At 40.1% G+C, this 12,926-nt stretch overlaps 1 protein-coding gene across 1 annotated transcript in view; it reads left to right on the top strand.

The window, feature by feature from the left end:
* The window catches only part of col4a1 (collagen, type IV, alpha 1), a 52,766-nt gene extending 46,034 nt beyond the window's left edge, over positions 1-6,732 (top strand). The window contains exons 49-52 of the mRNA XM_042495127.2: positions 834-1,011; positions 1,096-1,210; positions 1,960-2,132; positions 3,558-6,732. Coding sequence (XP_042351061.2) covers positions 834-1,011; positions 1,096-1,210; positions 1,960-2,132; positions 3,558-3,639 — 548 coding nt within the window. The 3' untranslated portion in view covers positions 3,640-6,732. The remainder of the gene's footprint in view (positions 1-833; positions 1,012-1,095; positions 1,211-1,959; positions 2,133-3,557) is intronic.
* Positions 6,733-12,926: the final 6,194 nt, after the last annotated feature.

The following is a 12,926-nucleotide window of genomic DNA, read 5'->3' as shown; positions in this document are numbered from 1 at the left end:
TGTATTGAGTATGTTTTGCATGCAGTGTGTATTACATGCCCTCGAGGTTATGTCCAGGCCACACTGCATGTGTGAGCAGTGTGTGTTCCCACTGGCAGCATTTGTTGTTGTGGTTGCTGCAGACTTGTCTGCTGTTGTATTTCCACAATTAAAAGCACATACTCCACTCATTTATAAAGCTGTGCAAGCTGTTGCATCGTCAACAGCATGAACCTGCAAATGTTTCACAGTAAAATGCCTGTCAACAACTGAAGGGATTCTGTTGACAGTAGTGCCATCAGCTTTTATTGTGAAACAGAAACAAGAAAGGTTGAGCAAAACAGACATATTTGTATTTCCTGATGTCTTTGACAGATAAACATATTGAAACTGTAGTAACAGGTGGTATAGAGTCAATATATTTATCAAAAGACCAATTTCACAGTGTATTTTTGCTGAAAAACAGGCGAGTCGTGCAGAAAAAAATTGGCGAGGCTCTGTTTCTCTAGATGTGCCACAACCGAGCAGCGCTGTTAACACTGTCAGTGTTGCTGCTCTAACCTGGTAACATGAGCGCTGAAATAAAAAACAGGTTCTGCCGTGCAGAAGGCTTAGTTTCTGTAAAAGAGAGACACATGAATTCAAAAGGTGTATGGTTCTCATTCTCTTTTTAATAAGGAAAAAGGGTGTAAAATTTCACCTTTTGTTGACATCTCATAAGTGTCTTGTCTGTCAGTCTTGTGGAAGGGGGGGTGTTACACTGCCCACACACTGATAGCATCATACACTGTATAGGTATAAAAATAGAAACCGTCCAAGCCTACTTTACATGTCCCCTCCTCACTCTGTTTCAGGTACGGCGGGCAGCTGTCTAAGGAAGTTCAGCCCCATGCCCTTCCTTTTCTGTAACATCAACAACGTGTGCAACTTTGCCTCCCGTAATGACTACTCCTACTGGCTCACCTCCCCTGAGCCCATGCCCATGTCCATGGCACCCGTCACTGGTGAAAGCATCAAACCCTTCATCAGCAGGTATGTCCCCATCTCTATCCATATTTTGTTGTTTCAGATATATAGGGTACTCACATACTGTGGTCTTCTCGTGTGTGTGGACAGGTGTTCTGTGTGTGAAGCTCCAGCCATGGTGATAGCAGTTCACAGTCAGACCATCATGATCCCACAATGCCCTCACGGCTGGGACTCTCTATGGATTGGTTACTCCTTTGTCATGGTAAGACAAACAGGAGCAAGTCTCAAGAACACATTCACTTCTTCCTTAAACCACAGATATGTCAACCATGTTCAGGTTGTGATGATTGAGTATAATTTGGAAAGCATTTTGTGGACTGTTTAGGGTAAATGTAGTATCGTAAAAGTATACATTTTATTTTGGAAATTTAATGGCGTAAAGTTAGAAATTGACAGACATAAAAGGTCAAGTTAGGTATAAATACTCCCAAAAAATACTAAAGTATTTTAATAAAGTATTATTACTTTGTTATACTACACCAATGGTTGTTGTGAGGTCAATGTTTGATTTTCTATATTAAGAGGTACTGATGGACAACAGTAGATGTGAATATGTCCATGTTAAAAGGCTTAATTATATCATGCTGTAAGCACAAATACAAATAATTCCTCTGACCCTATCCCAAAAACATTCAATTCCAGCCCCGCACCATACCCACCCCATTCTCCAAAACACTCCCACTTACGGTACAACATCCTCCGTTTGGCTAGACACCCACACTAATCCACACATGCACATGCAAACATAGGCAGTACATTGATTGCTTTACCCTGTCTGTGGAAGAAAACTAAGCAAACCTTTATGCATATATTTACACAAGAACAACTTTCAGAAATCAACAATAACCCTTTTAAAAATGCTCTTCAACTGATTAATGAACTGTTTTCATTTTGTGTGTGTGTGTGTGTGTGTGTGTGTGTGTGTGTGTGTGTGTGCGTGTGTGTGTGTAGCACACCAGTGCCGGTGCTGAGGGTTCAGGCCAGGCTCTGGCCTCTCCCGGTTCCTGCCTGGAGGAATTCCGCAGTGCTCCATTCTTTGAGTGTCACGGTCGGGGAACTTGCAACTACTACGCCAACTCCTACAGCTTTTGGCTCGCCACCATTGAAGACAATGAGATGTTTACGTAAGTCAGAAACACTCAGAGGGGAATTCACAAAGAAAGGATTGTGGCTGCTGATAGCACCATGATTAGAGCATCGCTTGCAACCGCTATCAGCCCTGTCACAGAAGATATTGCGCTAATGGGGCCATTCACCCTTTTATTGCATCTAATTGCAATTAGCCTTGTGGCAAATATATAAATGTTGCATTTATACCATGACATGAACACAGAAGGCAGAACAATGGCTGAGAGAAAGAAAGAATTTGACATTTTCAGACCGTTAGCTACAGGTCCTGACTGATGAGGTGCAGAGGCATTTCTCAAAACTTAAGGCAAGAAATTCAAACATGACAAAATATATTCAGGATTTAATATCACAGTCTGTTAGTGCTGTTGCTGCTTCATGAGCAGTGCGTGACAGCAACCTCACCAAACTGAAGTGTGTTTCATGCTCGTGGTGTTCACACTGGCAGCATTGTGGCTGTGATGCTTCCACAGGCTGCCTGCTGCAATGAGTAATGTATTTCATCATTCTTAAACACAAATTCCACTCATTCATGAAGTCGTGCAAGCTCCAGCATTGTCACAGTCCCGCAAATGTTTCACAATAAAACACCTTGTGCCAACAACTAATGGGATTCTGTTGACAGAAACGTTGTCAGAAGACTTTTATTCTGAAACAGGAGCAGGAAAGTTTGAGTAAAACAGACATCTTTGTATTTCCTCATCTCTGTGACAGAGAGAGACTTTTAACTGAAGTAAAAGGAGTATAGTATCAATGTGATTATCAAAACACATTTTTCACTCTCTATTTCTGCTGACAACCATGCACAGCAAGCAGGAAAAAAATCAGCTAGCAACCGCTTCACTAGATGTGCGGTGGCTGACAGGCAGCTGAGATGCACCTGACGCAGCTAGTGTGATTGCTCACTGCTGACACAGCCAGTGTGTTTCTGGCATTGGACAGTAGAAGAAAATGGCATGACTTGTGCTGCAGTTATCACAAACTCCAAGAAGACACTAATAATGTCACTGTAACTGCATCTGGCCAATTGCACTGATCTTTGTGAATTGGACTGTTATCTTAATGAGGCTTGATTGCATAGAAAGGGGCCAATTTTGCACCAAATATCTGCACTTTACTTAATTCAAATACACGTGAATAAATGTAGGAGCACAGAGATGCTATATGCTTGGTAGCACAGTTTGGGGAGCATTACAACCTTTGCTGGTGCTTAGAGAATTACACATTTTTGTTTTGTCTTATTTATGGCAACAAAAGCTGTGCAACTCATCAGACATATTTTTTGATTATCCTTACTTTGTATTAAAATATAACTTAGTCTTATTTGTGTTAACCTCCAGTGATTTGCCATTCCCTGTACATGTACTTCATGAACTTGGTAATAAAGATGGACCTCTGTTTTTCTCTTCACATCTTTCCAGGAAACCTGTTCCCACAACGCTAAAAGCAGGCAGTCTCCGAACACACATAAGTCGCTGTCAGGTGTGCATGAAGAGGACATAAACCCCGACACCAGACTCCTCCTTCCAAACCTGCGAGCAAAACTGTGCACGCTGATGTCCTCGACTTGGCTTAACTTGCTGTTTTCAAACGATGGTGCTATTTCCCTGCATGTGTAAGAAGAGAGGGACAAAGATGTGGTTTGCAAAACAGCCGGAGATCTAACATTACAAACAAGAACACAGAGACCAAGTGGCCTTTTGCTCCACGCAGAACACATGATCACAACATGTCTCTAAACAAATGCATCCAGTTTGCCACTGCACTGAGTACATGCCCCCTAAACTGGTAAACTGGTGTTCATCTTGTGTGAGTCAGGTGCTATTCCATCATACTTATCTGCCTTATTCCATTATGTTTTCCTCTTCTCCCTACCAGGGCTGCACGATCAAAGGTATAGCCACATTTTATTATAGATTTTAACTTGTTTAAACATACTAATGTAAAGGACGGGACTTACCACTGGTTACAGACGCTTGTCATTTGCTAAATCACCATAACGCTGCAGACACAGATATATAGCAATCACTCTGTTGTAAATATAATGCATTCCTCTCTAACATAGTCCAACATACTCTCCTCAGGTTATTATTGAAATACTTTGTGTGTTATTAAGTCCATTTTTTATTTATAAGATTTATGAGAATATGTTGGACTTGAGTGTATCTGAGATTCCAAAAACAGTGTTTTAATGTCTGACAGTCAACGCCTTATTAACTTGCAAAACAGCACTGAATGAGCATTGGCGTGTGTGTGTATGTGTGTGTGAGTGTGCATATATGAATGGATTTGAGCTGCTTGGAAGTGTATTACCTGATGTCTGCATATATATTGTTGCACAACCTTGTTGTTGACATAATCCCAAACAGATGCACAAAAAGAAATAGACCAAAAAAAAAAATCACCTTTCCTTTACTCTGTAAGAACATTGTGTGTAACAGATTCCAAAGAAATGCACATGTATATATACTTACACATAACATGTACTTGCTATTTTGCTCATGTACTTGACTGTTCCCTTTTGTGAATTACTTTGTTATCTCTGTTGATTTAACGCAAAATTAACACTGAAGGGTCATCACATTATTGTTCAACATCCTCGTCAAAATAGACAGATGACAACGACTATATTTAAAAGCGTCTATGCAAGCTGAGTGGCTTTTAAAGGCCTTAACAGAGGTTTGTGTTTATTTATCCCTTAGAGGGGAGCACCACCTAAATTAAGAATCCCACTATATTGTGTCCATGATTGAAGAAAGTTCAGTCAAAAGGCTTGTTCAAGATGAACTGCAGCTTGCCTGGAAAGTGGACAAGATCAAGCGGCAACAGCAGGTGGCGCTGACAAAAAGCTCAAGTCAAGTTGGACCGTTTCCAGCAGCCTTCTAAGAATAAACAAGAAGTCACTGACATACACATATCTTGTTTAATCCATTTGTGGGCACCTGTAGTTTATTAATTAATATCATTGTTAATTATTATGTATTAATATTATCAAAGGCAAAAATCAGACAGGAGATCCAAAAGATGTACTAAAATATCCAAGCAGTTTTTACTGTACAACATTTCAGTTTAAAGGAGATTTTTGTCAGGCAATGTCAAATTACCTTACTTATTATGATTATTATCAACAAAACAATAGACCTATATGTTTAACAGATTACACCTTCATGCACAACATGAGACTGAAAGCCTACAATGTAGCGTTTAATATTTCAATTAAACAGAAAATCTGGACTTTCTACAAACATGGGGCATGTTTAATCTCAAAATGTTTTGCTCCGTTGTGCTACGATTTCCAGACTGAACAACATTTTCTTTGAAACGGTGTACAACCGGCTTTGAGGTATGTTTTTTCCCGTTTCTTTCAAATGTGTTACCCAATTCGCAGCGACGTGTGCATAAATAAATGTCTAGTAGATCTTAACTTACTGTACTTACATGTTTTGTTTACATCTCACACTTGGTTCGGTAATGTAAACATATGTTTGCCATGCCAAAAACTCCCACTTTGAATTGAGCTGAATTAACCCCCCCCCCCATATTAAAAGGCAGTGCACCTGAGTAACACAACAGGGTTTTGTCGGGGCAGAATGCAGTCCTGTTTTTTGTGATCAAAACTAAGAGCCAAAGAGCTCTTTGATCAGATGACAGCCAGGTCTTCCCCATCATGTCCTCTGTCTTGCAGTCAGTGGAAAGCAACTGCAGCGCCCGTCTCTAAAAGCTCTGGCCGCCTCAAACTTGTGATGTTATCGTTGCTCACGTGTTCATGATGTCAGACCAAGTCAGGATCAAGTCCTACACACATTTAACCAGCATGCACTGTGTGAAGTGATCGATTATGCTCCTGACTGGCTCACCTTGAACAAGCCGAGCATTTGTGATCATGAGCTACTCTCTCTCAAAGTCAGAAACCAGAGGAGAGAGACTCACACTTGTGATGTCAAGGTATTAAATCTGGAGCTGCTTCATAGACAATGAATGGGAACCTGACTTTGTCAACTCACAGAATGTCTGTCTTCCTTTTTTACACCCAAATGTGCGTAACTCTATTGTAATTCTAAAACAGAAAATGTACCCCTATACTCTGAGCATTCCCCTGGGCGCTCTCCGTGTCATCTAAATCGTCTTTACTCATTCATTGTGTATGGAGCAGCTCCAGAATTTATACTTGATGATATCCCAAATTTGAGTTTTAGCGCTCTAACATTTGGATTTAAGGGGACAATTGTTAATGGTTACTATATTTTTGACTGTTTTAGACCTTAGGAAAAATATGTATGAATTTTACACCATAACTTTAGCGTTGGTCAGAGGGAGGAGAGCCTCTTGGACCCCAAACATAGACTCTGTATCCTATACCGAAGATGCAAGCTAGTTGTACTGTTACAGTTACTCTTCACTGACCATAACCTGTTTGTGTTTGTGTTGCGTGCTTGGTTGTGATGAAATGCTCCATGAAGTATATACAGCATCAGTCGTGTTAACAAACTTGATCACAGTGAGAATAATATTAACTAATAACAGAACAGAAAATCAACATTTTGTATTTTCCCGGTCCCATACTGTGTAATTCCTGCAATAAAGTGATTTGTAGAATATTATTGTTAATTTTTGATAGTATGTTCATATGTTTTCTCATGGCTTGTAAAGATTTCTAATACGGTACTTTACAGAGACCACATGAGGGCAGCACCAGAACACTGTAGGTAAGTTGCCGATGAGTCATGAAGCTCTCCATTCATGCTCAAGGGAGAAGTTTGCCCTCAGCCCTCTCTGGCAGAAATCTTTTCCTTTTAACCCAAACCTTGAGCTTTTCCATAAACTTAACAAAGAAAGGGCTCTCTGGCAGCTCCCAACAGCTCCATTCATGTGTTTCTCAAGCTGCTCTTCGCGTTATTTTGTTTTTACTACCACTGGCATTTATTTGAACCAGAGGCAGCAAAAGCTGACCTCAAATTCTTGAACCCTAATTTAAGTGCAGCCTCTGCACCAACACTTCCACACTGCGATGCAGCCGATACCTCAGCACTTCTGCCGGGACTGCGGCCAAGAAACCCGTTCACCCCATGAAAACACAAACAGATCAATACGCTCCGCAGAGAAAGAGATAACCCCTCCTTTCATCTCTACTCTCGTCTTTCATCTATTAGCGGAATCCTATCCCTTGTTTCCTCTCTTGTCACCAGACAGACAAACACAGTCCTTGACCCCCTGGCTATCTTCATAAATATGTCTAACAAGGCCTTGACCTCTGACCAGTGAGTGTAAGGTCACTCAGGTGGGCGTCACAGTGGATGCCCATACAACACCGAAAGGCCAAATAGTCAAGTGACAGGTACGACTGAGAGCAATGGCCTAATGACCACCATCAGGATAATTTGCTGCAAGGCTGAGATGTCTGGAGGTTAGGGCAAAGGCTACACTAACAGACAAGTGGCTGGAGACTGTCCCTCTGCTGATAAAGGTCACCTGCTTACCTAAAAGGCCCAATCGGTATTTGATTTTCACCATTTTTTTTTTAATCGATCTCAAGTGATCAAGTCAAGTCAAGTCAATTTTATTATAAAGCCCATTATCACAAACCACAGTTTGCCTCAGAGGGCTTTTCAGCATACGACATCCCTCTGCCTTTAGACCCTTGCATCGCCTAAGAAAAGAAACTCCCAGAAAAGAATCCCTGAAATGGGGGAGAAAAACGGAAGAAACCTCAGGAAGAGTGGCAGAGGATGATGAGGGATCCCTCTTCCAGTATGGACAGACGTGCAATAGTTGTTGTAAATGGCAACTGAATTACAATAATGACTTTTATTTTGTAAAAAGATAAAGTGTGAAATTTTAAAACTTGGGCTTATAGCTGCTGATGAAGATCTGATATAAGAAATGAAGCACACAAATGTCTGAAATTCACATGCACTCAACATAAATGCCATGTGATTAGGGTCAACACTCTTGCTTAGGGGCTTTGCAGTTCAAAACATTGACCTCTAAATATGTTAATCCTATTGGTTGTTTGCTAAGAGTGCTAAGTTGAGACCTGACTTAAGAACTACAATCACCTTTAGAGAACTGGAGATTATGCTGGTAAAATTTCAGTGCAATAAAATGGCCATATTATTGCTTATAAAAAGAGCAAAGTCAACGAATTGAACATATAATAATATATTGAATTACACTTTTTGAAGGCTGTTTTTGTACTCATACAGGGTTGCGACCAACCAACACCATCTTAATTAAGGACTGGTCTTGACCCTTTCCTTAATTTCAACAGCATTTATCAATATATGTCAGACTGATAATGAGAACTTGTTGTAGTTCCCGTAAGTTAATACATCATGTTTTTCCAGCATGTGTTTACAGTTCAATGCATGAATGCGTCAGGAGGTTAGTATGACCCTGACCTTTCTCCTGATTGGATCAAGCACAGAGGCCACAACCTAAACCATGCCCCCTTGACCTGAGCCGTGCTAAATACAGATTAGCTTGCAACACAGTCCACAACACAAAACCTCACAGAAGCCACACAGGCAAAACACCCACAAACATACCCACACAAAACACTGTAAGAGAGGGACTTTGCATACCAGTGCTTTTTGCATCAGTCTGCGATTACACAAACTGCTAAGATCAGAGGTAACAGTGAGAGCTTTAGTGCAACAGCTTTCCTTTTTTACACACAGCATGACTAGCTACTTTCTTTTTGTTATCACTGTGTCCATTTCATACAAAGCAGATTATGTTGATACCAGCTGCTGCCAGGAAACTAGGAGGTGCTATAAACAACTAGAGATTGTATAGATTGGTCGGACCTCAAAAATTGAACCTCACAGTTTAAAAACACAATTTTATCTGGTCTATATTAAAGGCCCAGAAGGATATAATATAATCAAGGATATAAACAATAAAACTGGCTGGACATTGGATTTTGTGTCAAAGTTCAATCTGATTGAACTTGGTGCACAGAGCGAACAAATTGGACTCAATTTGTGATCAAATACGTCTCACCTTGTTACACACTGAGATGAATGGACAGCAAAATCCGATGTGACCAGACCTTGACAGGAGTTAAGTGAAGACAACTAGTATTGAGTACTGTTTTCTACTTGAAGGACAGATAATTCTAAAAGCTTCTATAAGCATAATAAATATTAAAATAGATAAGTTAAGATGGGGACATAAAGAACTGAGAAACAGTCCTTATGTTTCGCCATATCAATTGATGTAAAGTGGTAAATAATCTTCAAATCGTTAGCCATTTTCCAAACCCTGGATATGTTACATTTGTTCGTTATTGTGAGGCAGATATGTTGAAACTTTCTGTTTTAATATCATTATGGCCAAGGGCATTGTAATGGGGGGAAAGGTGAAACTGATTACCAAGGGCCACAATAGAGAGGGGGAGCATCAAAAAGCCTGGACTGAAATTTTGGTTTATTTGTTATTTTTTTTCTAAACAATTAGTGCCATGAATGAAAATGGGATAGAAATTGATTAAAAAGCAGAATTTTGTATTTAAAAAAATACCTGAAGCTTTCTGAGGCCCCTCTCACCCTTTAAGGATGCAAAATGGTTTAGCCCACTTCTGCACTAGGATACATCTCTAAACTCAGTTTTCAGAAGGGGATACAGGGGTTCCAGAAAAAAAAAAGAAAAAGAAAATAAAGTATAAATTATATACTCAGAGAATTCAAGATATTAAGCAAATGGTTATAAAAGATGCAGCATAATAATTGATGCTTTAGTGATTCCTGCACATGCTGGAACTGAGCACACATGCTCGTCTGACACCTTTTTCACTATTTATCGCACCTAATTGTCTGAAATAATGAGGACAATATCAAGCCATTTGGCTGTTTTTTGAGGGATAGCACCAGTGCAATTCCCAATTATCATCCTATAAAGCAAAATAGCCTTTTGTCCTGCTACTGTCTTGCTTTGCTGGTTGCATTAAAACAATGCCCCCAATTGTTTTCAAAAAAGCATTCACAGTCTCAGCATGTGGAGACATACTGCTGATTTTACATCCTGTTAGACATGATTGAAATTAATGATACCACTAATTATATGGTAGTGTACCACATTGCTAATTATCATGTTTAATGTAACTGTTTTCTTTTTTTAATATAGCATGTAAAGACAAAAAATGGGAAAAGAATGTAAAAGGCAATATCTATCTATAAACCTTCACTTTGCTCCGTCCTTTACTTCCTGATTGATGTTTCCATCCTTCTGCAGCTCCATTATTAGCTCTAACACAGACCATTAGCAGCATCTCTAAAATGGGTTCCTCTCTGGTTTCCCCACCAGCTGGTTTATGGGTAAAGGATCTAGAGTTCCCTCTGACTGGACCTGGCACTACCTCTGGGTTCTTGCTGAACCTTTTAAGCCATCTTCCTCTCTGTAAAACTGAGTTTCAGGCATAAACAGCAATTTATGTGGAGACAAGCCACCCAACATTTATTCAGTGAAGGTGAATGGATGTAACTCATTGATAGCAGTTATTCTTAGAAGTTCTTTAGAAATGCTTTGAGTTAATGTGGCCTTGATGGGTGACTCCTGTGCAGTGCTGTTGTACAAGTAATTCATAAGTCTGCCAGTTTGAGGATAGTAACAAGCTTGGCCCTGTGGTCAAGGCCTTATTCTTTGGTGCAGGAGATTTTTAAACTTTACTTTTGTGCTTTTTTTTTTTTGTGAATACTGCATACTGTAGAGAAATGTTTGTTTTCAATGTGAAGCACATTCACATATTCAATTATTCAATAAGATATGAGGCATCACTCGCATTTAAATTAAGTTCATCACTCATCAGTGTCAAAATGGCTGTCTTATTTCTCTGTTTTTTGTTTAAACAGATTGTTACAGTGTAAGCGAGAAACAAAGCTATTGTGGGCCTTTCTCAATGCACTGTTCAGATCAGGATGTCATAGGCCAAGAGCCAAAGGGTCACAGTGGCTATAATAGATGCAGATTATTAAACACATACTGTAAATAACATACTATTAGGAACACACCATTCTCATTGGTGAAGACTATAATTACAGTAGCAGGGGCCCAGAATGTCTGGGGCCCCCTGGCCTTCACTTGCAAAATGTCACTCAAATTAACATGCATCAACTAGGATAAGACTCAAAATTACCACAAAAAGACCACAAAGAGATGCAAAGAAATTGCAAAGAGACACATAAACTACATAAATGGCCAAAACAACCGCAAATTGAAACAAAATGACTAAAAAGCAACATAAAATGACCACAAGTGACACAAAATTACTACAAAGACACCCAACCGACTATAAAAAGATAGATAATGACTACCAAGAGGTGCAAAACACTACCAACTCTGTGTGTCTTACTCCTTTGTTGGAGAAGTGGTGGGGCCCTTTGTATATCTGGGCCCAGGGGCCAACTGTCTCAAGGGGACCTAGATTCTGAGTAGACCCATGAAGACCTCCATTTAGTGAGCTTAACAAAATTGTGCAGCACAGCAAAATACATACATGTCTCTAAGAAATACTGGTGGAAGTGACAATTATTGACCACTCTGGGGGTACATCAATATTGGTGTTTACATGAGATGGGGGAGGAACTAAGTTTAAAATGCTTCTTGCTTGTTGTTTTTAAGTCAAAATAATACAATTTTACTATTTTTGTAAATAGAGAGACTGTCATAGTGGTTGGATATTGTGACTATCAAATTTTCCATGTACAAAAGTGACAAAATTCCATCTGTAGAGCTTGGCTCTCATGTGAAGTCTGATCACGATCTCAGCATGATCGGAAATCTGAGGCCAAACATGGTGCTTCCTCCTCCTCTTCCTCCTCCAACTCAATACACAGTCTCCACTCAGAAATATGGAAATAGCGTGGCAGTGTATGAATGAGAGGAGAGCAGAACGCCTCCACAGCCGAGCGGAGGAGTAAAAAGGAAGAGTGGACGTCACAGTAACAGAGAGTGCGTGGGCACAAGAGGAAGAGTGGGAGTGAATTTTGTGGGAGGCATTCCAGTATAACTCTCAATCTGTCCTTTCTCTCTTTATTCATCTCAACTACATTACTCTTAATCTAAAAAATAACTCCTCTCACTACCCTCCTCTTGATTTATGGGAGAACCGGCACTGCCCTGCACCCCGCACTGTTATGAATACATTAAGTGGCGCTTTGCAATTAACACCATTAACACCAGCCAATATTTTGTCACCCAGCCTCTTGTTTTGCAGCAACTTGCCCATCTGCTGATGAGACCTCAACAAGGAAGAACATCCGACTCAAGAGACCCTGGCTTATCTCTTTGAGGGAGAAACACAAAAAGTAAACAGAAACAATGTCATCAGAGAAAGATCCAATCATAGCTGACAGCAAACAACTGCCCCAGACATATTATTTAAAAAAAATAATTTCACAATCTACCTTTCACTTACTTGCTGGATGAGAAGACTGATACCACTCTCAAATTTGTCCATGAAATATAAGGCTACAGCTAGCTGACAGTTATCTTAACCTAGCATAAAGACTGGAAACTAGGGGAAACAGTTAGCATGTCTCTCTCCAAGGCTGACACATCCACCTAACAATACCTTAGACTGTATACAGACAGCATACAAATAATGAACCCATTGGGCCCATTGGTTTATGGACTCACACAAAGCCTCAAGTCTGGCATTTTGGATATTTAGTGCCCGAAGTGACCCAATTTGGACAAGAGGGTAAATCTGTGGAGGGATGATTGCTGCATCTGACTTATAGACTTTAGCAACACCTCACAGGCAGCCTCTCACTCAAAGCCAACACCTATAT

Source organism: Plectropomus leopardus, chromosome 10 (genome assembly GCF_026936395.1).
Source record: "Plectropomus leopardus strain MGB_pleo_1.0 chromosome 10, ASM2693639v1, whole genome shotgun sequence".
NCBI classification, from domain to species: Eukaryota; Metazoa; Chordata; class Actinopteri; order Perciformes; family Serranidae; genus Plectropomus; species Plectropomus leopardus.
This window is presented reverse-complemented; position numbering and strand designations above follow the sequence as displayed.